The 26,155-nt window shown below is 48.1% G+C and overlaps 1 protein-coding gene across 5 annotated transcripts in view; it reads right to left on the minus strand.

Moving 5' to 3' along the window:
- KLHL32 (kelch like family member 32) overlaps positions 1–26,155 on the minus strand; it is a 502,881-nt gene that overhangs the window by 224,315 nt on the left and 252,411 nt on the right. For all 5 annotated transcript variants that reach the window (XM_029595391.1, XM_029595390.1, XM_029595392.1 and 2 more), the window contains one exon: positions 24,125–24,340. In XM_029595391.1, coding sequence (XP_029451251.1) covers positions 24,125–24,340 — 216 coding nt within the window. The remainder of the gene's footprint in view (positions 1–24,124; positions 24,341–26,155) is intronic.

The raw sequence follows: 26,155 nt of genomic DNA on the forward strand, positions 1-26,155 counted from the left end.
AATCCGGAACGGTGTTTCTCCTGCCGATGAAAATCCAGTCGGAGACGGTGGTGTTGTCGATGGCACTGGAATCACCGATGGAAGGGCCGTCATGAGCGCCTCCATGCGGCTCAGTAGCGGTGCTAGCGCTTGTATCAACGGCTCGGTGGTCGGTTCCCTCCTCGGTGGCGAAGCCGGTGCCGGTGTCGGTGCCGGGGGCGGCACTGGAACCGGTGCCAGAGACGGTGCCGATGGAGGTTGCAATTTCTTCATCGCTTTCTCGATGGCCTCCTGGACCAGCCGGTCCAGTTCTGCCCGGAGACCAGGGGTAACCATACCCGGCTCGACGGGAGAGGGAGGCTGAGGCAGGGCCGGAGGGACCACCGTAACCGGTGGGATCACGGCCCCCGCACCCCGGGAGGGTGAGGGTTTCCTCGATGCCTGCGAACGAGATGTGGAGGGTGTCCGGTCTGTTCGCGGCTTCTTTGTCGGTGGCTCGGCTTGAGCAGAGGTTGATGGCTGTGGATCCTCGACAGGCCGAGATTTGTGCCGTCGATAGCGGTGCTTTTCCTTCCGATCCCCTCGCCCATCCGGGGAAGGGACGGGAGTCGGCGGCCGAGAAGTGATCGATGGCGGACGGTCACCGGAGGGTTGACGATGATGGTACAACTTCGACGGTGCCGGTTCCGATGACGTCGATGCTATCGATGGCGTTGGGGTGGGTGCATGGAAGAGGAGCCCCATCTTCTCCATCCTGGCTTTGCGACCCTTGGGTGTCATTAAGGCACATTTGGTGCAAGTCAGGACATCATGCTCACTACCCAAACACATCACACAAACCCTGTGGGGGTCTGTGATGGACATAGTCCGGGTACAATCCGGACAACGGCGGAACCCCGTTGCCATGGCCTGAAGCCAAAATTTAGGCTGGGGATCGGTAAGTGCCAACAGGCCTCAAGGGCCAAATTCGACGGTAGTCGATGGAAAAAGGCAAAAAACTTACCGGGTTCCGTAAGATGACTAAAAATTTGTCGAAGGGAGACCCCTGAGGGGCAAATTTTCTTAGGAAATTAACTTCCAAATTCCTGTCAGGAACGTGGTTAGAGAGCTCCTTTCACCGCGTGGCAACTGCTGCGCGGAAAAAAGAAGACTGAAGGGAGACCCCTGCTGGCTGCAGGGTCAGTGCCTTGCTGGGCATGCCCACTAGGGGCCAGTCAAAGTTCTGTTTAAACTTTGACAGAAGTTTTCCGTGGTGGGCTCCATCCTCGATGTCACCCATTTGTGAGGACAACCATCCTGCTTGTCCTGTGAGAAACACATTATACAATTAAAGTGGTCTTGAAGTAACGACCAGATGATGGTGACTATGACCAAGTAGGCAGCCACCTAAGTTCTGGAGCCTTTTATTTATATTTTCAGATGATATTGGCTTGTCATCCCCTGTGTCAGGCCGCCGCAAGAAGGATGTAGTGTAGTTGAGGTGGCTGGATGTCTTCTCAGTGAATGAGATTACTGGTAGTGGAGAGAGAAAAGACTAATTTTAAACAATGGAGTCATAATTAGAAGATTGATGTCAATCTATAATTGGAGTGAAGAAGAACTGGGCATTTCAAGGGTTCAAGCAGATAGAATGATTTTATAGCAGATCAGACTGCGGGTTGGTCTGACCAAGCCTTAGCTATCTTCCAGAAGGTAAGGTAGTGTGATTCAAGGCGAATAGGCTGTGGAATCTCATCCCAGAGTCTGGGAACATAGCAGCTAAAAGCTCTATGTCTCGTGCAGGATAGGTGTGCAGCAGTCAAGGATGTGGAGACAAGAAGGGTCATTTGTGAAGAACAGAGTTCTCTGGAAGTGATGTTAAGTGCAAGAAGCTGTGAGAGGTATTCTAGGGCGAGTCTGTTCACACATATGAAGGTGAGGCAGAGAACTTTGAATTTTATCCTGGCTTCCATGGGGAGCCAGTGTAGATCATATAGGATGGTTCTTATATAGTCTGAGGTTTTGGTGCCTACCAAAAGTTTGGCTGCGATGTTTTGCACAAGTTATAAACATCATATGTTGGTCTTGGAGATACTATTAAGTAGCGTATTGCAATTATCTAATCGAATGGTTATTAGAGCACAGATGTTTGAAGTTAAGTCAGTGAGCAGAGACATTGTTATATGACCTTCAAAGAAATGGATTTTTGAAAGTTTTGTAATAAGCAAAACAATATTTAAAAATGTAGGCTATCTTCTTAGACTGTATATAAATAAAGGACTGTATAAGTATCCTTATACACTGGCATATGATTAGAGCTGGTGAAACATAGCCAGAGTTTATGGTGATTTATCACTTTGTATGATACTAGTTTAAGATATTTAGATAGAATCAGTAGGTTGTAAGCTTTAAAACAGGAAGTGATAAGAATTTATTTAGTCATTGGTTTTTTTTGTGTGTTTTTTTGTTTGTTTATTCTAACAAATAAATTCCACAATACTATAATTGTAAAAGGTTTGTTTCTCTGGCTCATACTGGAGGGGTTAGCAAGTGGACAGAGAAGAAGCAGCTTTGTTGCTCTTTGTTTTGGACATTGAGGCGTGGGCTCTTGGTCGCTGCAAGAGATGCACCTCCCACAGGGCAGAGCCCTGCGAGGACTTGCAGCAATAGGCTAGCTCTTAAACAGAGATGGACACAGAGAAAGTGAGTCTTTATTATACTGCAACATAGATTGGTAATGTCCCATCTGAAGACTGTAGAGTGGAAAGGCAGCACACCAGGTCCCAAAAGGGAGATGGGTCCGGTAATGGTCCGCGAAGCGGGGTAGGCTGAGAACCCAGGCCCAGATGGAAAGGCCAGTGAGAGTAGATCCGGTAGTGGTCCGCGGTGCGGGGTAGGCCGAGGATCTATGGAGAGAGTGATGAGACAATACAGAGACAGAACTGAAGCAGTAGTACTCACTCTGATGCTGGTAGCAGTAGTAGGAGAGAACCCCTGAGGAGCAGAGGTCCGGGACGAAATAAGGCCCCCAAGGAGCGGGTACCTTAGGCGTCCTTGTAGGAGATGGACAACCCCGGAGGGTAGACAGGAGCAAGGCAAGGGCCCAGAGGAGCGGGTACCTTAGGCGTCTTTGTAGGAGATAGACAACCCCAGAGGGCGAAAGGAGCGAGGCAAGGCCCTCAAGGAGCAGATACCTTAAGCATCCTGGTTGGTAGCAGATAATCCCAGAGGGTGTATAGGAGCAAGGCAAGGCCCCCGAGGAGCAGGTACCTGTCGTCCTGGAGCGAGAGTACCCAGAGCAGAAGCGTCTGGTAGCGAAGAGAGATCAGCATGAAGGATTCCTTGCTAACTCTTATTGAGAATTGTGAACGGAGATTAAATATCAGTGCTTACTGGCTGAGTATAGAGATAGTCTTCAGCTGCAGGGGGAGAAGGCATCTTCCATCACTGCCACACTCGGCCTCCTGCACCCGCTGCCTTTCAGCAGAACTAGCAGCTAAGTCCACAGCGGGATACCCAGCTACAGGACCAAGGCACACCTCTGAGGGACCACGGAAATTGTCTCAGGAATTCTCAACTGGGAGAGGGACCTTTATGAATCACCACAGGAGAGTGGGGCTTTCTTTTCCTGAATTTAGAATTTCAAATTTCTCTTTCAAGAAGCTCAAAGCAATCCCCATAAGGAGATGCATGTCCACCTTCTGCTGAAGATGGAGAATAATGGCAGGCTGGGGTCACTGTAGGGTTATATATACTAGTGACATCAGCTTGCTCAGTCTCCATCTGCTGACAGGGGAGCATAAACCCACTGGTCCTGAGTCCATCTGTCTACACACTAGAAAGGCTAGCTTTGTCATTGGAAGAGATTTGCTGAAGGTTGAGGCCACAAATTTATTTAGGATTTAACATGTAAATCAACTGGACTGTAAACATCAAGAGCTGTAAAGAACTTTTTTATCAGCCATTTCCATTAATTATCAGTAAAACTGAGTTGGAAACCATACCTGCTTCAAGTGTAATTATTGCTGCTGTCTACTTTATGATATCATCAGTGCTGTTTACAATAGACTACAAGGGGCGGATGGATCGGGATATGCAGGTAGGCTTCTGACAAGTCTAAGGCCATGAGGAATTCTCCTGGCTGTACTGCGGTCTTGACGGAGCGCAGAGTTTCCATGCGAAACCTCGGGACCCTTAAGTATCGATTGACTGACTTGAGGTCCAGTACGGGCCGAAAGGTGCCCCCTTTCTTGGGTTCCATGAAATAAATGGAATAGTGTCCAGAATTCACTTCCCAGGCAGGTACTGGGATGATGGCCTTCAAGGACAGGAGCCTCGCCAGGGTAGCTTCCAATGCTGCCTTCTTGTGTATGGGACATGAAGATTCCACAAACTTGTCCGGAGGGAGATGATGAAAGTCCAGATAATATCCCTCTCGGATAATGGCGAGGACCCACTGGTCCGACGTAATCTCGACCCATCTGGGGTAGAAGAGGGTTAACCTGCCCCCTATGGCTCCGTCCCCCAGATGAATCGGCGGATTCTCATTGTGAGGCACGGCCGGGACCTGAGCCCGGGCCTGCTCCCCTCTTGCGCTGCTTGGTCCGAAAGGAGTGATTCCGGGCCTGAGGACGCGGCGCCTGGTAGCGACTCCTGTAGGGAGTGAAGCGCTGTGAGCTTCTGCCCCTGGAGGGCCTTGGAAAGGCGCGCTGGTTCCTTCTGAACCGATCTTCCGGCAGTCGAGGTACTGGCGAGGCGCCCCATGTGCTGGCCAGTCTATCAAGGTCGCTACCAAACAGGAAAGAGCCCTTAAAGGGCAATCTGGTGAGGCGTGTCTTTGAAGGAGCATCGGCCGACCATTTCCGGATCCATAGCTGCCTCCTGGCGGCTACAGAGGATGAAATCCCCTTGGCTGTTGTCCGGACTAGGTCTGATACAGCATCCGTAAGGAACGAAAGAGCTGACTCCATATCTGCTGCTGGCGCATTGTTCCTGACCTGTGACAAACAGGAACGCGTCACCACTGTGCAGCAGGTTGCAATCCGCAAAGATAGAGCTGCCACCTCAAAAGTCTGTTTCAGAATGGCGTCCAATCGCCGGTCATGAGGCTCCTTGAGGGCCGCCCCCCCCTTCAACTGGAATGGTAGTGCGCTTGACCACAGCGCTAATCAAGGCGTCCACCTGAGGGCACGCCAGCAGCTCCTGGATAGCCGGTGCCAATGGGTACATGCTGTCAGGGCCCAACCCCCTTTGAATGAGGCCGCTGGTGCAGCCCATTCTAAATCTATCAGTTGTTGTGCCGCTTGCAAGAATGGAAAATGGCGGGCTGTAGGACGAAGACCTTCCAAGCAGGGGGTTCTGCGCTGAGGGTACCGAAGCACTGGGACCCGTAATATCCAACTCCGCCAGGCATTGAGACACCAGGTCGGAGAGATCCTCTTTAGGGAAGAACCGCCTCATGGTTCTATATGGCTCAATCCCTGAGGGAAGTTCCCCTTCATCCGGGAGTTCGGACTCATCCGGTGAAACATCCGGGTCCGACTGATCTGGACTGTCTGGAGGCGGGAGGTCCGGCACACGATAAGGGCGTGAAGGTCCCGGAACAGGATCCGCTGGAGCCGTAACCGCAGCAGCAGCCGCAGCCGGACCAGCAGAAACAGCCGGAACAGCAGGGCCTGGACGGGAAGCTGTTTGCATCTGTACAAAGGCATGAATCCCCTTAAAGATATCCACCCAGGAAATGGAGGCGGTCTCTAATCGCCGGGGTACGAGATCCCCCGGGATTCCAGGTTGATCGAGACAGCCCGCTAAATCCGGGGTAGCCCCTGGGGAACTGGCAGTGAATCGTGGCTGAGACTGGTCCTGACCCGAGGCTCCCACAGCCTCCTCACATTGGGCACATAGGGAATCTGGCTCTTCACTGTGCGTGGCTCTAAGCTGGCATGCAGAGCAGAGGCCGAGGGCTTTAATGCCGGAGGCAAGAGGTGCCCCTGCTGAAGCCGCTGAGGCATTCTGTTCCATTGAAAAATATGCGCTTAATAATAAGCGGCAGCAATATACGCTTAATAAAACAGGCGCTCAATACAACAGGCGCTCAATAATATGCGGCAGCAACAGACACTTAATACAACAGGCGCTTAATAATATGCGGCAGTAATATATGCTCAATGATATCCAATATGCTCTCAGCAATAAGCGGCTAGCAATATACACTCAATGATATGCAATATGCTCTCAGCAATATGCAGCTAGCAATATACGCTCAATAATGTGCTCTCAGCAATATGCGACTTAGCAATGTACGCTGAACAATATGCAATGTGCTCTCAGCAATATGCGGCCTAGCAATATACGCTCAATGATATGCAATATGCTCCCAGCAATATGCGGCTTAGTCATAGACCTGCGCCTATCATGGGCGCCCAAATACCTGAGTAAGGCCAACAAAATGGCGCCCTTCCACGGCGTGCCGCCCACAGGCCACGCCGCCGATCCTCGTTCCTCGGAGACCAAAGAGTAAGAGATGTACGCCTTACCTGATCCTCGGCGCTTCCCGGCTGGAACCCGGGCGGTCTCCGGCTACGGGGGGAGAGGGCAAGTACCTTCACCGCCGCGCTTTGAGGAAATGCACCCGCTGCCTCGTCCACGCCGGGACCAAGGCGCCTCGTATGCCCTCACCCGAACCTCGCCCGGGGGCTACGTCCCTGCCGCGATTCGGCCACCGGACCGAGGACTTAAACCTCCGGGGGATCACGGAAATCACCCCGGGAAACTCAACTAGGGGAGGGACCTTAGGGTATCACTGCAGGAGTGCGGGGCTCGATGGTGCTGTAGAAGTTTTAGTAAAAAGAAAGTAGAAAGTAGATTTGGAAACACGCTCAGCGAGCGTGCAGGCTCTCCAAACTGCTCTGGAGACGGAAATTACTAAGTTGCTACGCTTCCTGTGGGGGTATATATACACCCATGCTGACGTCAGATCCGTCTCTAACTGCTAGCACGAGCATACTATACCCATTTGTTCTGAGTCCATCTGGCTACACGACAGGAAAGCGCACGTTTACAGTCCAAGGAATGCAGGGCCTGCTCACCTGAGTGTGAGTGAGGTTTCAGAAAAAATGTGGGTAGTACTATGGATTGATTTAAATGGAAATCAGACACTACCTTTGGTAAAAATTTAGGGCGAGTACGGAGTACCACACGATCGTGGAGAAATTTTGTGTAAGGTGGGTATGTTACCAGCGCCTGTAGCTCACTGACTCTGTGAGCCAATGTTAAAGCAAGTAGAAAAAGCACTTTCCAAGTGATATGACGTAGCTCGCAGGAATGCAGAGGCTCCAATGGAGGTCACATGAGCCATGCTAGTACCACATTGAGGTCCCATGCTGGAACCAGAGAACGCAGTGGAGGCTTCAGTTGTAGCAAGCCTCTCATAAAGCGCCTTACAAGGGGTTGCGCCGAGATCGAGGCATTTCCTACACCTCTGTGGTAAGTGGCAATGGCACTGACATGCACTCAGATGGAGGAGGTTTGTAGGCCAGACTCCGAGAGGTAGCAGAGCTAGTCCAGGAATCTTGTTGTAGGGCAGGAAAAGGGATCTATTTCCTTTGCCGTGCACCACAAGGAGAATCTTTTCCATTTGGAACGATAAGATTTCCTAGTAGAAGGCTTTTGTGAAACTACGAGTACCTGGGATACATTGTCAGAAAGGTTAAGGGATTGTAGTATCAACCTTTCAACATCCATGCTGTCAGAGACAAGGAGTGGAGGTTTGGATGACGCAACAGTCCGTTGTTCTGCGTTATTAGAGTTGGATCTGTACCCAGGCGAATTGGTTGTAGGACTGAGAGGTCGCGTAGGATGGGAAACCAAACCTGTCGTGGCCAGGGAGGAGCTATGAGGATCATTATGCCCCGGTCCTGTCACAACTTCACAAGAGTTTTGCTGATGAGTGGAAGTGGAGAATAGGCATAAGGAAGATCTGTTGTCCATGAGTGAGCAAAAGCATCCCTCGGTGGTGCGTTGTGGCTGCGATGTAGAGAATAAAAGTTGTCTACTTTGCGGTTGTGAATCGACGCAAAGAGGTCTATGTGCGGGTGACCCCACTGGTGGAAAATTTGGTTTGCTACAGTGGTATTTAGGGACCATTCGTGGGGATGACAAAATCCGGCTGAGATAGTCCGCCATCACATTGTCCACGCCTGCCAGGTAGGTTGCTCTCCGTAGCATGGAATGGGAGAGAGCCCAGGCCCATATCTGCGCTGCCTCCTGGCATAGCAGGTAAAAGTCTGTGCCTCCTTGTTTGTTGAGGTACCACATCAATACCTGGTTGTCTGTTTGGACTAGGATTACTTTGTTGGATATGCAATCCTGAAAAGTGAAGAGGGCGTATCGTATTGCCCTGAGCTCCAGAAAATGTATCTGGTGCTGTGCTTCTGCTGTGGTCCAGATTGCCTGGGTTTGCAGGTTGTTGACATGGGCTCCCCAACCCAGGTTCTGGAGGTTGAAAAGGTAGTCCTATCTGAAGATTGGACTCCTGTATCCACCAAGCTAGTGAGAGTTGAAGCTGGTTGGTGACATGGATAATGTGGGATAGATCTTGATGTGATTGAGACCACTGGGACTTTAAAGTCCACTGTGTCACTCTCATAGCTAGTCGAGCCATTGGGGTAACGTGAACTGTGGATGCCATGTGACCTAGCAAGGTTAACAGGTGACGAGCTGTGGTGATTCGGCGAGTCTGCACCGCTTTGGCTAAGGTTGATAATGTACATGCTTGGTCCTTCAGAAGGAATGCTTTGGTGTGAAAGGTGTTTAGATCTGCTCCGATGAACGAGAGGGTTTGTGTCGGAGTCAGATGTGACTTGGGATAGTTTATGAGAAATTCCAGGGATTGTAGTAGGCTGATGGTAAAATGGAGGGAGTGAAGTACTACCTCCTTGGATGGACCTCTGAGTAGCCAATCGTCTAGATACGGACAGACGTGGATACTGTGTTGTAGCAAGTAAGCTGCTACTACTGCTAGGCATTTCGTAAATACACGGGGTGCTGAGGCTAGGCCGAATGGCAGCACTCGTTATTGGAAATGATTGCTGCCTACTATGAACCTGAGGTATTTCCGATGAGGAGGGCATATGGCTATGTGGGCATAAGCCTCCTGAAGATCTAGAGAGCAGAGCCAATCACCCTTTTGTAGGAGAGGGGGCATGGTGCCCAAGTTTACCATTCTGAACTTTTCCTTGCGGAGGTCCAGGATAGGACGTTTGCCGCCTGACTTTTTTGGAATCAGAAAATATCGAGAGTAGAACCCTTTTCCTCGCTGCAGTCGGGAAAACAGGTTCCACGGTGTTGGAGCACAGGAGGATCGAGAGTTCTGCTTCGAGAAGAGGAGTACGGTCGGTTAGACTCCACGCCAGACTTGGTGGAGAGTCCGGTGGTATTGTAATGAAGTTTAGAAATGTAACCGTGGGCAATCACAGAAAGAACCCATTGATCGGTGGTGATTGTGTGCCATTTGCTGGTAAAATGGCACAGGCGGTCTCCCACAGGAATGGGTGTTGAAGGCTGGGGTTGACTGCTGCTCTCTAGAAGGGAGTCAAAACCCCGATGCCGGACCAGTCTGCGGAGCTGGTTGGGCTTTTGGGGCCCTGTGTTGTCGAGGCTGACCTCTTTGAGAGGGTCTAGGCTGTCGAGCACGGGATGGAGGAGGGTAATACCTACGTGGTTTATAGGATAGCCTCCTAGGTTCCCATCTAAATGACCTCTTGGTGGTAGACGAGAAGTCCGAGGGAACAGTGGACAGCTGGCGCAAGGTCTCATGGTGGTCTTTGAGTTGCGCCACTGTTTCTTGAATTTTGTCGCCAAACAAATTGTCCCCTGTGCATGGAAGTTCTGCCAACCTTTCCTGGACTTGCTGACATAGGTCAGAGGATTTGAGCCATGCCCAGCGTCTGGTGCTTATGCCCGCCGCTGAGACTCTGGAGACAGTTTCAAAGATGTCATATGCTGCCCTGACTTCATGCTTTCCAGCATCAAGTCCTTTTTGGAGGATCGCAGTGAGTCCCTCTTGAAATTCCTCCGATAGGGTCTCGGAGAAGTCTTGGACTTGCTTCCAAAGATTTCTCAAGTATTGAGTCATGTATAGCTGGTAGGCTGCTATATGTGCCATAAGCATAGATCCCTGGAATACTCTTCGGCCGAAGGCATCCAAGGACTTCTGCTTTTTACCTGGAGGGGCAGAAGAATGAGGCCGGGATCTCTTGGCTTTCTTCTGGGTGGACTCAACAACTACAGAGTGGTGGGGCAGCTGGCTTTTCTGAAACCCTGTTGCTGACTGAACTAGATACGTGGCGTCAGTCTTCTTGTGCACTGGTGGAACTGTACCAGGGTGTTCCCATGTACGATGTAACAAGTCGAGGAGCACTTCGTGCACTGGAACTGCCATCACTTCCTTGGGGGCATCAACAAACTGCAGTACCTCTAACATTTTATGCCTGGCATCCTCCTCCGTTTATAATTTAAAAGGGATGGTTTCAGACATCTCTTTAATGAAGTTGGCAAATGTGAGGTCTTCAGGAGGGGAGCGGCGGCATTCTCCTGGGGGTGAAGGCTCTGACAGTAGTTCCTTGGAGTCTTGACTGTCAGAGGAATCATCACCCCAGGGATCATATGGTGGGTCTCCTCCACCCTGCGAGTATTCAGATGGAGGGAGAGGTCCAAATCCAGCCGGATCTGGAGGTGGCACCGATGGGAAGGATGGAGGCACTGAAACAGGAGGAACCGGCATAGAGGATGGCGATGGCACCGGCGTTTTCGATGGACGTTGGGGTGGTAGTAGACCCAATGGTCCTGGAACCGGCTCCGACATCGGTAAAAATTGTTCCTCATCCAAGGACAAGGGAATCGGGATCGGTGTCAGTGGCTTCGGAGGCACCAATGGCTTCGAAGGAACAGGCACAGATGGAAGTGCACCGATCAGGGTATCCAATCGCTCAAGGAGTGGAGCCAGCATGGTAGGCACCAAATGGGAGTCGGCGCCGATGGTGACTGGAATTCTCAAAGTGCCTGAAGTACTGCATCTTGGGCCATCCGGTCCAATTCCTCCTGGAAGGCTGGTGTTGGTAACACAGCAGCCGGGGTTGGAGGCTCTGTAGGCATTGCCGGAGGGTCTACATGAATCTGTTGAGTCTCGGCTCCCGGCACCGGTGCAAGTGGGGAACGCCTCGGTGTCCCGGGTCCAGAGGAGGATGGTGTCTCCTCTCCCCGGGACTTCTTGGCTGGTAGCTCAGTCGATGTCGAAGGTTTTTTGGTGGAGGCATCGGAAGAAGGCTCACATCGATGTTGATGACTGTGCTTTTCCCGATGCTCGGTCCGGTCCTTCTCCGGCACCGAAGACAAAGATGTCAATGCCTTCGATCGTGAAGATGTCTGACGGCCGGTCACCGGTGTCTCGATGTCATTGAGACATTGATGGTGACGGAGTCGATGAAGATGAAGGTTTTCGCCCCGGTTGTACTTTTGGCCGGAGTGGATGGAGACACGCGTTTAGATTTGAATAGGTGTTCCATCTTATCTAAGCGGGCCCGTCGGCCTTTTGGAGTCATCTGGGCACAGCTAGTGCACCGTTGGACATTGTGGGCAGGCCCCAAGCATAAGACACAAATGTCATGAGGGTCCATAATGGACATAGTCCTCGGACATTCAGGGCACTTTCGAAAACCGTTCGCCATTTTTCAAAAAAGAAGGGTGGCGCGAGGTCGGTGGTCGTCGGGCATCGATGGAAGCACCATCAGGAACCAACCGTAAAGAACGAGGTAAAAACATACCGGCGTCGGCAGTCCCCAGGACGGGGAAAAAGTTTTGAAATGTTAAGAAAAGTTCTGTGAGGAAAGTTTGTGAGGAATTCTCACAGAACTCCTGAGAACCGTGAGGCAACTGCTGCGCGGAAAAAAAGAGAGTGAATGGGGACCCCTGCTGGATTCAGGGTCAGTGGCATGCTGGGCATGATCAGTGTTCCGTGTTTGGGCTCCATCCTGATGATGTCACCCATATGTGAGGACTACCATCCTGCTTGTCCTGGGAGAAGATAATCATCCCCTGCTCAGGGAGTTCTGGACACTCAGAGTAATCTGACCAACTTTTTTTGAGAACTGAGCAGTGAATATCTGAACTCGAGATGTGGCCCCTGGGCCCCTATCCAGGACTACCCGGCCCAGGGTTTACAAGAAAAATGTTTCTGCTTTGCCCTAATGAAACTCCTAACATAGTGCTTAAACTGGGAAAACAGAAACATAGAATTGACGGCAGAAAAAGACGAATCGGCCCATCCAGTCTGCCCAGCAAGCATCCACATTTATTTTCCCTTACTTATCTGTTTCACCAACCACCAGGTTCAGGGCCCTTGTTGGTAACTGTTTGATTCAAATTTCCTGCCATCCCCTGCCATTGATGCAGAGAGTAATGTTGGAGTTGCATCAAAGGTGAGCATAAGGCTTAATAGTTAAGGGTAGTAACCGCCACATCAAGCAAGTTACCCCAATGCTTGTTTATCCAGACTGCACAGATCAATGCCTTGTTGGATGTTGTCTGAATGTAAATCCTCTTTTCCACATTTATCCCTGCCGTTTAAGTACAGAGCAACGCTGTATATGCATTCAAAATGATGTATCAGGCTTAACTGGTTTAGGGTAGTAACCGCCGTAATAAGCAAGCTACCCCCACGCTTATTTGTTTACCCAGATTGTGAAGTTCAGTCCTTGTTGGTTGTTATCTGAATGCAAATCCTCTTTTCCACATTTCCCCTTGCCGTTGAAGCAGAGAGCAATGTTGGAGTTGCATTAACCATGCGAAGGCTTATTGAGTAAGGGTAGAAATCAGCAGGCAGTAGCCTCCATTCCAGTAAGCCACCCCCCATGGCTCATCTTGTTACGATTCCTGCCCACGGAGCTACTCTCCACAAGCAGGCCTCTCCACCTACTCACCACCAGTGCCTGGACTGCAGCCGTCGCAGCTGACTCCCTGCTTAGCAGCAGGAGCCGCCACTGCTGATGCCGCCCTTGCGGAGGGGAGAGCCCCGCTGGGATTTCCTTTTGCGCGGCCTAGTGCCGCTTCTGCTGACGCCCATACCGGGACCCGCCGGCAGGGCCGCCGCCAGCACCATCTTTGTTGCGGCCCTCATCTGCCGCCGAGTCCCGTGGGAGGCCGCACCAGCCGGCTCCTCTCTGCGGCATGGAGCCGCAACGCCATTGCTGGGGTCCTCGTCGGACGGCAGGAGGCTGTCCTGAAGCCTGCCTGCTCCTCCCTGCTCTTTTTCTTCCTGTGCAGCTGGTTGCCGCTATCCGCGGTGCTACTTCTTCTCCAGGCCTTCCTTAGGCGCCGGCGCGCGCCTCTAATGTATTTAAAGGGCCAGTAGCAGGAAGTGCTCCTGGCCCCACCGGAATCCAAGCTGGTCCTCGTTTCCTGCTTCAGCCCTATTTAAGGTCCTCATCTTCAGTAACTCCTGGCCTTCGGATTGGGTTCCACAGATGTCTGTGTCTTCTCTCCGGTCCAGGTCCTCTGTGGTCTTCTCCTGCTTTGTCGGCTTCGTCTGCATGTTTCTGATGTTCTTCCTTCGTACCTCCTGATGTCCGATGTACTTCCTGATGCTTTTGTCTTCGCCTCTGCCTCCATGCCTTGGTTCCTTGATGTCCACCTTCCTGGCGTGCCGTTGTTGTGGTCTGCGACCAGCCCATGGTGGGCTGTGTAGGGCGCCTCAGGTACAAGGCCATCTTCTCCTGCGCAGTGCAAGCCTCCAGAAGACTTCTGCTTGAACCTTAGTCTTGAATCCTGAGTTGTCTTTGAATCCTTGAGAATCTTGTATCCTGTACTTGAATCGTGTCCCGGTCTTCGGAGTTCCTTGCATTTGCATCTGTCCATGCCAAAGACTCTGTTTGAACCTGCTCCGCTCCAGTGTGGTCCACGACCAGACCCGCGCCCCGGTGCAGGCCTCTTCAGTATCTTCGTCATGTTCCAGTATCGGCTTCCATTATCTCTCCTAGAGTCTGCTTCGAGCCCAGCGTGGTCCGTGACCAGTCCCGCAGGTGGACTGAGTAGGGTGCACTGCGTCACAGTCTCGACCCAGCACTTTGACCCTTGATCCTACGTCTACAGTGTCCTCGCCTGAGTCATCATCTACAGTGTCCTCGCTTGAGTCTTCGTCCAAAGTCTTCTGTGTTCTAAGGACTCCGTCTGCCCTCGTCCTCTGTCCGGCCTGCCACCTTTTGCCGTTACCCAGCGGCAGGTCCGAAAGGGCTTGGAACAGTCACAGGACTGTTCATTGATCAACATTGCCTTGTTGGTCATCCTGGGGCATGCAGGTCCGGTAGAGGGTCAGACCTTTTCATTTCCTTGTCTTCGCTCCAGCCTTGTCTTGCTCCTTGCTACACGTGCTCGCACCAGCTCACCTCCTGCGGTGTTGTCTTGGGGCTCTCCTCCCTGAGTCATGCTGTGGTCCAAGGGCTCACATCTCCTGTTCCAGAAATGACCATGCCTCCCCGCTCATAACAGTAGCCAAAAGCTTCCAAGCCCTTGGTTCGTAACAGTAGCCGAAGGCCGCGCTCGTAACACTTCTCTTCATTCCCATCCTCTAGCCTTTATGGATCCACAGTGTTTATCCCATGCCCCTTTGAAATCCTTCACAGTTTGTCTTCACCACTTCCTCAGGAAGGGCATTCCAGGCATCCACCACCTTCTCCTTGAAGAAATACTTCCTGACATTGGTTCTGAGTCTTCCTCCCTGGAGTTTCAAATCATGACCCATAGTTCTACTGATTTTTTTCCAATGTAAAAGGTTTATTGTTGACCATGGATCATTAAAACCTTTCAAGTATGTGAAAGTCTGTATCATATCACCCCTGCTTCTCCTCTCCTCCAGGGTATACATATTTAGGTTCTTCAATCTCTCCTCATAAGTCATTTTATGAAGACCAACCACCTTTTTGGTCACCCTTCTCTGGACTGCCTCCATCCTGTCTGTCCCTTTGGACATACGGTCTCCAGAACTAAACACAGTACTCCAGGTGAGGCCTCACCAAGGCCCTGTACAAGGGGATCATCACTTCCTTTCTCTTACTAGATATTCTTCTCTCTATGCAGCCCAAGCATTCTTCTGGCTTTAGCTATAGCTTTATCACACTGTTTTACTGACTTTAGATCGTTAGACACTTTCACCTCAAGGTCTCTCTCCTGCTCCATGCACATCAGCCCTTCACCCCCCATCAAATACAGTTTTTTTCGGATTTCCACACCCAATGTGCATGATTCTGCACTTCTTGGCATTGAATCTCAGCTGGAAAAGTAATAAGAGTGTTAGGGAAATGGATGAGTTGCCTGACAGCAACACATATCTGGAATCTTCTGACTGTTTCAGTCCCTGTGTGGACTTTGCTCTAACCCCAAAATAGTAACTCATAGCTGAGAGGCTTGCAAAAGCAACAGCTGTGAAAGAGTCTGCACCTTATTAAGAGGGACAGAAAAGGGAGAAGAATTATGTACATAATTGCACAAGTTATTAATGCTTTAACTTAGAGGAACAGAGAAACTATATATGTCCTATTATAAATACTATTTTATACTTTCAATTCAAAGGATCTTCTTTGGAGAACAACAATCCTATGTGCCACATCTTATTCTTTTATATAGCACCTGGAGTTCAAAGACTGTGTGTGTGTGTTTCCACCAAAAAGGGTCTTAAACTGTATTATCCCCTTGAGTGGACAAAAACCCTTTGTGCCTGTCTATGCCAAATAACAAGACAAGGTTAGAAGTTCAACGAATTAGAACTCCAGAAGTACAGCATTATAAATGGCACTGAGAAAATAATACCAAGCCTGACTGGGTGACATGTGCAGACCCGGTTTCCAGAAAGGCTTTGCCACACCCATTTCCCAGGCTTCTGGAATTCTTGTCTTGCCAGTATCTTTTAGGATTTTATTTAAAGTGTTAGTAATAATACATAAGCTACTCTATAAACTGGAAAATTGATGGCCGACATCCAGGTTAAAGTGGTATTTGCTGCAAAGGGAATTACATTCTGTGAATAAAGGTCTTCTAGTGACCGCCTCAGTGAATGAAGCTTGCTTGAACATGGTACGTGAATGAGCGATTATAGTGGCAAGACTGGTACTCTGGAATTCACTGCCAGAGGAGTTACGGCTAATGAGAAAACATAAGCAAATTAGGGAAATGCTAAAAACCTGGCTTTTTAAGGAGGCTTATCATATCTAAAGGAAAAAATACAGGCCTGAAAAGTTAAGCAGCAAGAGGACATAGAGGGGAAGGTCAAGAGTCGCTTATTCAAGTTGCATGGTTTTATATTATTTTGCATTGTTGTATTTTATTTTAAAATGTATGTAAAATTTGTAAACCGCCTAGATTGACGATAGGCGGTATAGAAAAATAAAAAAAATATATTGTAGTATGGAGAAGTTTGTTGACATGAGAAAGAACTGAGTGCACTGGAAAAATAATTACAAAATTTTAATTATTGGAGAGGGGAATTAAATGTAACACTGGAGGAAACTGTTATATGGGGTGAATTTTAAAAGCGTTGCTCACATTAAAAGGCCCATAGGAGCAAGTATCCGGGCCACCCATGAGCAATGCATATTTAAAAGCCGCTAATTAGATGCGAATATGCGCATGCTAGAGTAAAATAAAAAGGAGGGTGGGCATGGGTGTTCTGGCATGGGGCCAACAGTTCTGTGTGGAAACCTGAATTCTAAAATCGACGGACACAGCACCCGGCAGCTTCTTAGCCGCATATATTTATTGCTGCTCTTGATGAGATGTAAGTCTGCAGGAACTGCTTTTTAGGCCCTAACACAGGGTGAAGAGTAAGAGCCAGAGGGGTCTGGATGACCTCAAGTGAGACTAGGTACACTGGTGGACTACTTGTTAAAACTGGGAATGTCCATCACGCGAAAATGTTTTAAAATCTGCTTACCTGCATTTGTTAAAGCAGACAAAACCCTAAGGAAGATACACAAAGTATGTTTACTCAAGCATCGTCTTAAAATTAGATGCACACATAAGTGTGGAAGGCATTTTTAATTCATACGCGAGCAACTGCAATCATGATTTAAAATTCAGCGAATGTCTGCTCATGCGTCCACAGGTGCTTGTATGGGTGCCTGCAAGCGTGTTTTAAAGCTAAGCAAAATTGCTTACCTTGTAATAGGTGTTATATCCCAGGACAGCAGGATGTAGTCCTCACATATGGGTGACATCAGTAATGGAGCCCTATATGGAAAAACTTCTGTCAAAGTTTCTAGAAACTTTTGACTGGCACAGTGTGCCCACTGAGCATGCTCAGAATGCCATGATATTCCTGGCCACAGGGGTCTCCCTTCAGTCTCGTTTGTAGCAATGAGCATTAGCCAAAAATAAAATAAAACATATCGGACCCAACTCCGCAGGGTGGCGGGTGGGTTTCATGAGGACTACATTCTGCTGTCCTGGGATAACACCTATTACAAGGTAAGCAATTTTGCTTTATCCCAGGACAAGCAGGATGCTAGTCCTCACATATGGGTGATTAGCAAGCTACAGGCTGAGTCATCCTTGTATTGGACCAACAGTGTACAACTTGTGCAACAGGCACAACAACTGGCGTACTGTTGGGAAAAATGAGGCAGCCTGAAATCACGAAAGGTTGGATGTGGAAGGAGTTGGATTATGCTGGAAACAAGTCCTTTAAGACAGATTGTCCATAGGCTGAATCTTGTGGTCCTTCCTTGTCGAGACAGTAGTGGGCCGCAAAGGTGTGAAGAGAACTCTATGTTGTCGCTTTACATATGTCAAGGATTGGCACTGAACGATAGTGTGCTACTGAGGTTGACATTGCCCTTACTGAATGGGCCTTTACTCACCCTTGGAGAGGAAGGCCTGCTTTTTCATAGCAAAACTGTATGCAATCTGCTAACCAATTGGATAAAGTTTGTTTATCCACTGCTTTACCTGGTTTGTTTGGATTGTAAGATACAAAGAGTTGAGTGGATTTCCTGTGGACTGTAGTGCGGTTTATGTAAAATGCTAATGCACGCTTACAGTCCAAGGTATGTAAGGCTGTTTCTCCTTGGTGAGAATGAGGCCTTGGAAAGAATGTGGGTAAAACTATGGACTGGTTTAAGTGGAATTCCGTAACTACCTTGGGAAGGAATTTTGGATGTGTACGGAGAACCACTCTGTTATGTAGGAATTTCGTGTAGGGTGAATACGTGACAAGTGCTTGTAACTCACTAACCCTTCTAGCCGATGTAATGGCTATAAAAAAGAAAGTTTTCCAGGTGAGATATTTGAGTTCACATGAATCTATGGGTTCAAAAGGAGAACACATGAGCCTTGTTAAAACCAGATTCAGGTCCCATTCTGTGACTGGTGGCCGAATTGGTAGTTTTAGGTGCGTTAAACCTCTCATAAATCTGTTGACGAGAGGATGCGTGGAAATTGGTGCATCTCCTATCTTGTTATGGTAAGCTGAGATTGTACTTAAGTGTACCCTTACAGACGAAGTTTGGAGACCAGAGTCTGAAAGATGGTATAAGTATTCTAGTAGCGAAGTTATGGAGCAGGAGAAAGGATCAATACTTTTCCACCTGTACCAGAAGGTAAACCTTTTCCATTTGGAAGAATAGTTCTTACGTGTTGAAGGTTTACGTGAAGCTAAAAGCACTTGAGATACATTGGTTGAAAGATTGAGTGGTTGTAAGATCAAGCTTTCAACATCCATGCTGTCAGGGATAGGGATTGAAGGTTGGGATGGCGCAACTGACCCTGATCCTGAGTTATGAGAGTAGGAGCTATTCCCAGGCGAATGGGATCCCTGATCGAGAGGTCTAGAAGTGTGGGAAACCATACCTGTTGAGGCCAATATGGGGCTATGAGTATCATGGACCCCTTGTCCTGTTGCAGCTTCACTAGGGTTTTGGTTATGAGCGGTATCGGAGGATACGCGTATAGGCCTGAGGTCCAAGGGCGAGCAAAGGCGTCCTTGGCTGGCTGGTTTTTCTGTTTGTGTAGGGAACAGAATCTGTCCACTTTGTGATTCAGATGTGACGCAAAGAGGTCTATTGTTGGTTGACCCCAACGCTGAAAAATCCTGGTCGCTTCTGAGGGATCCAGGGACCATTCGTGTGGCTGGAATTGACGGCTGAGTCGATCCGCTATCACATTTTGAATGCCTGCCAGATAAGTGGCCCGGAGAAACATTGAGTGTGTTAGGACCCAGTCCCAAATCTGTGCAGTTTCTTGACAAAGGAGATACGAGCCCGTACCTTCCTGTTTGTTGATGTACCACATGGCAACTGTGTTGTCTGTATGAGAACAGTCTTGTGTGAAAGGCAGTCCTTGAACGCATATAGCGCATAACATATAGCTCGAAGCTCTAGGAAATTTATCTGAAAAGTTGCTTCGAGTTTCATCCAAGTACCTTGAGTCTGTAGATGGCCAATGTGTGCTCCCCAGCCTGAGGTGGATGCATCTGTAGTCAATGTTACTTGCACAATTGGTTGTTGGAAAGGTAGGCCTTTGAGCAAGTTGTCCGTGTTTGTCCACCAGAGGAGCGAGGAGTGTAGTTCGTGAGTTACTCGGATAGGGGAAGACAGTGGTTGAATGGCCTGTATCCATTGACTCTTGAGCATCCATTGAGTGAGTCTCATAGCCAATTTGGCCATAGGAGTGATGTGGACTGTGGAGGCCATGTGACCCAAGAGGGTGAGACATTGATGTGCTGTTATTTGTGTGCGTGCTCGAAGACAGTCGGTTAACGAGGCTAGTGTCTGTGCATGGTCCTTTGGTAGGAAGGCTTTTGCTGTTATAGTGTTTAAGTCTGCTCCGATGAACTGCAACCTGTGAGACGGTGTAAAGTGGGATTTCTGGTAGTTGATGAGGAATCCCAAGGAATGGAGTAGATTTACTGTGAGCTGGAGAGAATTGAGAGCTCCTTGTTGTGCTGGACTCCTGATGAGCCAATCGTCTAGATAGGGAAAGACGTGCACGCCCTGCTAGTGCAAGTGAGCCGCCGCCACTGCTAGACACTTTGTGAACACTTGAGGTGCTGAGTCAAGGCCGAAGGGTATTACCTTGTATTGGAAATGAGTACCCACGAGGAATCGTAGATACTTGCGATGAGGGGGGAATATGGGAATGTGAGCGTAAGCGTCTTGAAGATCCAGAGAACAGAGCCAATCTCCCTTTTGAAGTAGTGGTAACATGGTGCCTAGAGAAACCATCCTGAATTTTTCTTTTCTCAGGTATTTGTTGAGATTTCTGAGGTCTAGGATTGGACGCAAGCCTCCGGTTTTCTTTGGAATGAGGAAATAAAGGGAGTAGAATCCTCTGCCCTGCTGAGGTCGGGGAACTGGTTCCACGGCCCTGGCTCTCAGAAGGATGGATAATTCTGTTTGCAGAATTGTGGATTGGTCTTTTATTGTCCAAAACGAAGTGGGAGGAGCGTCGTTTGGTATAGTGAGAAAATCCAAGTATCCCCCCCTGAGATGTGATGGAAAATACCCACTGGTCTGTGGTTATGAATGCCCAATTGTGATGGAAGAATGTGATCTGACCACCCACTGGTATGTGTGGTGCCGGATTGGTAGAGCGGCTGCTGTTCCCTGGAATCACTTCAAAACCCCGACGTGGATGCTGTCTGTGGAGGGGGTTGAAGTCTGGTCGTTCTTGACTGCCTAGGTTGTGACCGTTGAGGTGGTCTAGATGTACGCCCACGTGTAGGAGGAGGATAATATCTTCGCAGCCTGTAATAAGGACGCTTAGGCTCCTTCCTTGGAAGTCTCTTTGATGATTGAGACTCTTGAGGCATAGATGACAATTGTTTTAGAGTTTCGGAATGTTCTTTCAATAGAGAAACTGCTTCCTTAACTTTATCGCCAAATAAGTTCTCTCCTACACAAGGGAGATCTGCTAGTCTGTCTTGTATTTCGAGCCTTAGGTCAGATGCCTTAAGCCAGGCCCATCGTCGAGCATTGATACCAGTGGCCGACATTCTGGATGCAGTTTCAAATGAGTTGTACGCTGCACGAACCTCATTGTTTGCCTGCTTCTAGGCCTTTATGAATAATGGTTGAAAAGGATTCTTGAAGTTGCCGAGGGAGATCCTCAGAGAGTTCCTGTATCTGTTTCCATAGGTTTCGCTGGTACTGAGTCATATATAATTGGTAGGCAGCAATCCTGGATACCAACATAGAACCTTGAAACATTTTCCTACCAAGGTTGTCTAGGAACCTGTTATCTTTGCCTGGTGGGGTTGAAGAGTGAGTTTTTACTCTTTTTGACTTTTTCTGTGCTGACTCAACCACCACTGATTGGTGAGGTAATTGAGTCTTTTGAAACCCCGGGATGTGTTGGACTAAGTACAAAGCATCCACTCTTTTGTTGACTGGGGGGGGGTATGGAGCAGGGATGTTCCCATAACCTGTGCAATAACTCTACCAGGACTTCGTGGACTGGAACTGCCAAACCTTTCTTGGGTGGGTCCACAAATTGTAGAATTTCTAGTGTCTTTTGTCTGGAATCATCCTCAGTGTGTAATTGAGAAGGGATGGCATCTGCCATCTCCTTGACAAAATTGGAAAATGAGAGATCCTCCGGAGGAGAACATCTTCTCTCTTCTGGAGGTGATGGCTCAGAGAGGACGTCCTCTGAGAATGTGTCCGTATCTGTATCTTGCCAAGTGTTCGGTGTACGAGGATGAAGTGGAGTAGAAGGTGTATGCTCCCTTGGCCTGGTTGGACGTTCCAGCAGTTTAGATGGAAGTAATAGTGATATTGGTGGATGAGGACGTGGAAGCCCTGATGGACCGGGGATTGGCTCTGAAGGTGTAAGTTCCTTTGGAATATCCTCTCCAGTGGGTGGTGGTACTGTTGGTTCTGGAGATAATATTGGAATGGCACCGATAATAGTGTCTAGTTTTGCCAGAATCGGTGCAAAAACCGACAAATCAGGCATTGGCATCGACGGCATTGAGGGCGATGGCGCCAGTGGTATCGGCGATGGTATCGGCAAGGTTATGGGCACTGGCATCAATGGAATCGTCGACGGTATCGTCAGGTTCATGGGAACCGGAGTCGATGGCATCGGTGGTGTCAGCGATGGCGATGGCTGAGGTGGCATTGTAGCTAGGAGCGCATCCTTTACTGCCTGGCGAATATAGTCATCCAGTTCCGCCCGCATAGCTGGTGAGACCAGAGCAGCTATGGGGGGAGGCAGTGAGGGCGATTCCGGTACTTCCCCAGGGCCCTGAGGAAGTACGGTTCCCGGCACCAATATCGGTGGGGATCGCCTTGGCTTAGAAGGCCTCTGTGACGTTTCGTCTTTGCGAGGTTTCTTAGATTGCGACCCAGGAACCCTTGATGGATCACCTGGTCGATGTCCGGATAGTGCATCCTCCAATGCCGATGCTTCTGCTTACTTTCGGCGGTCTTTTCGATGATCGATACCTACCTGAACGACGATGTAGATGGGGTTGGCGATGCCCTATCACCTGCCTCATCAGGTACTCGCTTTTTTACCACGACCTTGCGAATCGATCCAGCCGGAGACAATTGAGTGGATGTTGACGTCGAAGGCAGCAATTGTAAACGGAACAAGTGCTCCATTTTCTCCATCCGGAGTTTTCTCCCTTTTGGCGTCATTTTGGCACACTTTACACAAGTTAAGATGTCGTGCTTTTCTCCAAGACACAACACACATTCTAAGTGCGAGTCTGTGATGGACATATTATGGCAGATCAGGCATTTTTTGAAACCCAAGGCCATAGTTAAGTCGGACAGCTGTCGATGACTTGAAGGCCAAAAAGACGGTACAGAACCGGCAAAAAATGGATAGAAAAACTTAGCGCAATGTTAACACGGGAGACCCCTGCGGTTCTAATGTTTTCCTAAGTTTTTACAATCTTTTTTATGAGGTAAATTTTACCTCAGAGGACTCCTAATACCCGCGAGGCTAATGGCTCCGCTGAAAAAAGAAGACTGAAGGGAGACCCCTGTGGCCAGGAATATCATGGCATGCTGAGCATGCTCAGTAGGCACACTGTGCCAGTCAAACGTTTCTAGAAACTTTGACAGAAGTTTTTCCCTATAGGGCTCCATTACTGATGTCACTCATATGTGAGGACTAGCATCCTGCTTGTCCTGGGATAACTATCTCTGTCTCTTCCTGGGCAGTGAGGGGTAGATATTCACTTCAGTGGACTGGTAAGTTTCCCAGGGCCTTGGATGTGTTTGATGTAATCTTTGTTTTGTTTAAATTTAGGGATGTAAATTGTTGTAAGCCTCCTATAGATGTGTATAGGCAGCCTATAACTTTAGATAGATAAGTCTGTTGCTGAATATATCTGGCTACAAGTTAGCCAGATAAAGTTATCTGGGTAACTTTAGGTCAAGTATTTTTCCAACCAGACTTATCTGGCTAACTTTAGCCAAGTAGTGCTGAATATCAGTGCTTTCCGGCTAAAAGGTTTTGCCGTGCCCAAGGAGCACCTCCAACCCTGCCCCTTCTTATCAGGGTTTTAAATGTTGTCTGGACAACTCTCGAAGTTACCCAGAAAAACACCTTTGAATATTGACCTCAAACTAAATTGTTTAAGTAACAGCATCAGCAAGTGAACAAGAATGATGGTGAGAAAAAGGAGAATCATTTGGTTCAGATATGACAGGGTAGATTTTAACTGCTCTAAGGCCTGAGGTACCCCTGTTAACCAACTATTAAAAAGAAAAGAACAAGATGTTCCTCTCAAACACATATCCTCCAATTGAATTTTCTACTATGGAAAATTCAAGTCTGATGAGGCCAACACTGGGGGAAAAAAAAAAAAGGATACAGTATACCCAAGCTTTCTACAGAAATCCCATCATCTCTTCAATCAATCAGTCAGTTCTTTCTTCTTACAGAAATAGCTTGTTGTGGAAGGCAGATTTACTTATTTATCCATATGACTTATCTTAATTTTCAGTGAATTCCTGTGGTGATGTATGTAAATATATGCACATAGGCAATTATGCCAAATTAAAATATTAATAACAATATTAGTAGTTATTAGTAGCACTAGTAGCAGTAGTAGTGAGGCTGAAGTATAAAGTGATTATTGCACTCTACACTGCTTAATTGAATTCCTTACCTGCCAAATTTGCTCCTCACTCAACGAAGTCAGCTGATCACTCTTCAGGACTTCTCGAAGAAGCCGATACGGGAGTGCCAGGACTTCCTCTGGGTGAACCTTCAGCAATTCTGACAGGTGCTTTACTAAAAACTCCACTACGGCCGTCTCCAGCAACGTGAGGTTAAAGAGGTCAGCGAGTTTGTACAGGTCCAAGTAATTAAAGCTATTTAATTCCTGGACGGGTGAGAAAAAAATTCCAGAAACAATGCAGATAAAATAGTAAAAGAGTGTTTTAATGACAAATATCCTTTGATATAAAATATTACTATCCTATTAGTAATTAGGGATGACTAACCCTTTTTATAAATGAAGCAGTAAGCCCTAACTAATCTCATTTCAAAAATATTGGGTAGACACCTGTACTTGATGTTAAAATGGAATTTCACAGAGTCATCATAACTGCCTGCCATTTTTGCTCTAAGAGCTTGTGCCTTTAGTTTTCTCAGGGAGAACAAAAGGCTTGGGTCTAGCAGGATGAGGGATCAGGAACTCCTGAATCTCCCTTTGACTGTGTGACCTTGGGCAGGTCGATATACATGCTGTACTACACGATATAGTGAAATAACATTTTCTTTCTTTAGCTCAGAAGTTATAATGCAGTGTCCTTGTACTGAAAAGCCACTGTCACCTCCCCATCCCAGAATCGTTCAACATTCTAAGACACATTATTCTAAAGAACATTGGTTATCCTGTAGAATGGAAGGCAATATTATATATAATCCTCCTATTTCACTGACAATGATAAAGCATTATGTTTATTGGCATTTTAAATCATGATCTGAATTACTGTAAGAAAGTCCAGAAGCATAAACCTACTTCTGCGTACAAAAATACTGCAGGATAAACATTTAAAAATGCAAACATATTAAGAACATTTGCGGGGGTTTTTTTTAGCTGCAATCTACATATCAAAGCACACATGTAATTTTATCTTGAAAATTCTCAGAAAGTATGCAGACTTCTCCGCATAGAGTTATACCTGCTCCTGGCACGGCATCTTTTAGCTCAGGTGATTCTTTACTTATAGCCACATGGAATACTTTTCATATTATTGGAACCTCACTGTCGGGATGCCCTAACTCTAATGCTTCATTAGTATCCTTCGAAGATACCTCTCTCTGAACCATGCACTGCTGAGCGACTGTCGGCTTTCCCCTTTGTTCTAGTTTAAAAGCTGCTCTATCTCCTTTTTAAAGTTAGCACCAGCAGCCTAACTTCACCCTGGTTAAGGTGGAGCCCATCCCTTCAGAAAAGGCTCCCCCTTCCCCAAAAGGTTCCCCAGTTCCTTAAAACACTGAATCCCTCTTCCTTCCAGCCTTAACATTTATTGAAAGGGAGGGCCAGGGGGGGGGGTGGAGTTATGCCTAAGGGAGGAGACATAAACTATTGGACTGAGAGGGTTTGCTTGAATGGGGAGGGGTTCGGGTCATCACCAAAGGGTGGATATCTTCTATTTTTAAAATTTTTGTGGTGGCCTTGGGGAGGGTAGGGGGTCTAATTAGACCCCCTAATGGCTTTTGGTCTACTTTGAGGGCAGGGGATTGTGTTGTGCTGCATGTCCCTTTAATTCTACCATGAAAGCACTGGAACCTGCATTATGATTTTGATGCTCCCACAGTAGAACAACGTGTTAGGCAAATGTGTAGATAAAATAATATGGCTTAAAAATGTCTAAATTAACTGCATTACTTTATTTACATAGGATTAGGTATGAATTAGCAAATTCATGCATGCAAATACCATGCAAAGCAGCTCTTTGTAATAAGGGTCAGTGCTGGTGTGAGGGGCTGCTGCCTCCCTAGGCGGTGACATCACCATATCATGTGGTTCTCTCTGTCTCTCTCTCTCTCTCCTCTACCCCACCTCGAACCACCAAATTGCACACTTCCATCTCTGCCGCCTGATATCTTCTTCTCTCCCGCTCGACCTTCATTGGCGTGCCTTTGCGACTCTCATTCCTCCTGCATGCATTGAAAAATGGCACCTTTG

This window comes from Rhinatrema bivittatum, chromosome 3 (assembly GCF_901001135.1).
Source record: "Rhinatrema bivittatum chromosome 3, aRhiBiv1.1, whole genome shotgun sequence".
Classification (NCBI taxonomy): Eukaryota; Metazoa; Chordata; class Amphibia; order Gymnophiona; family Rhinatrematidae; genus Rhinatrema; species Rhinatrema bivittatum.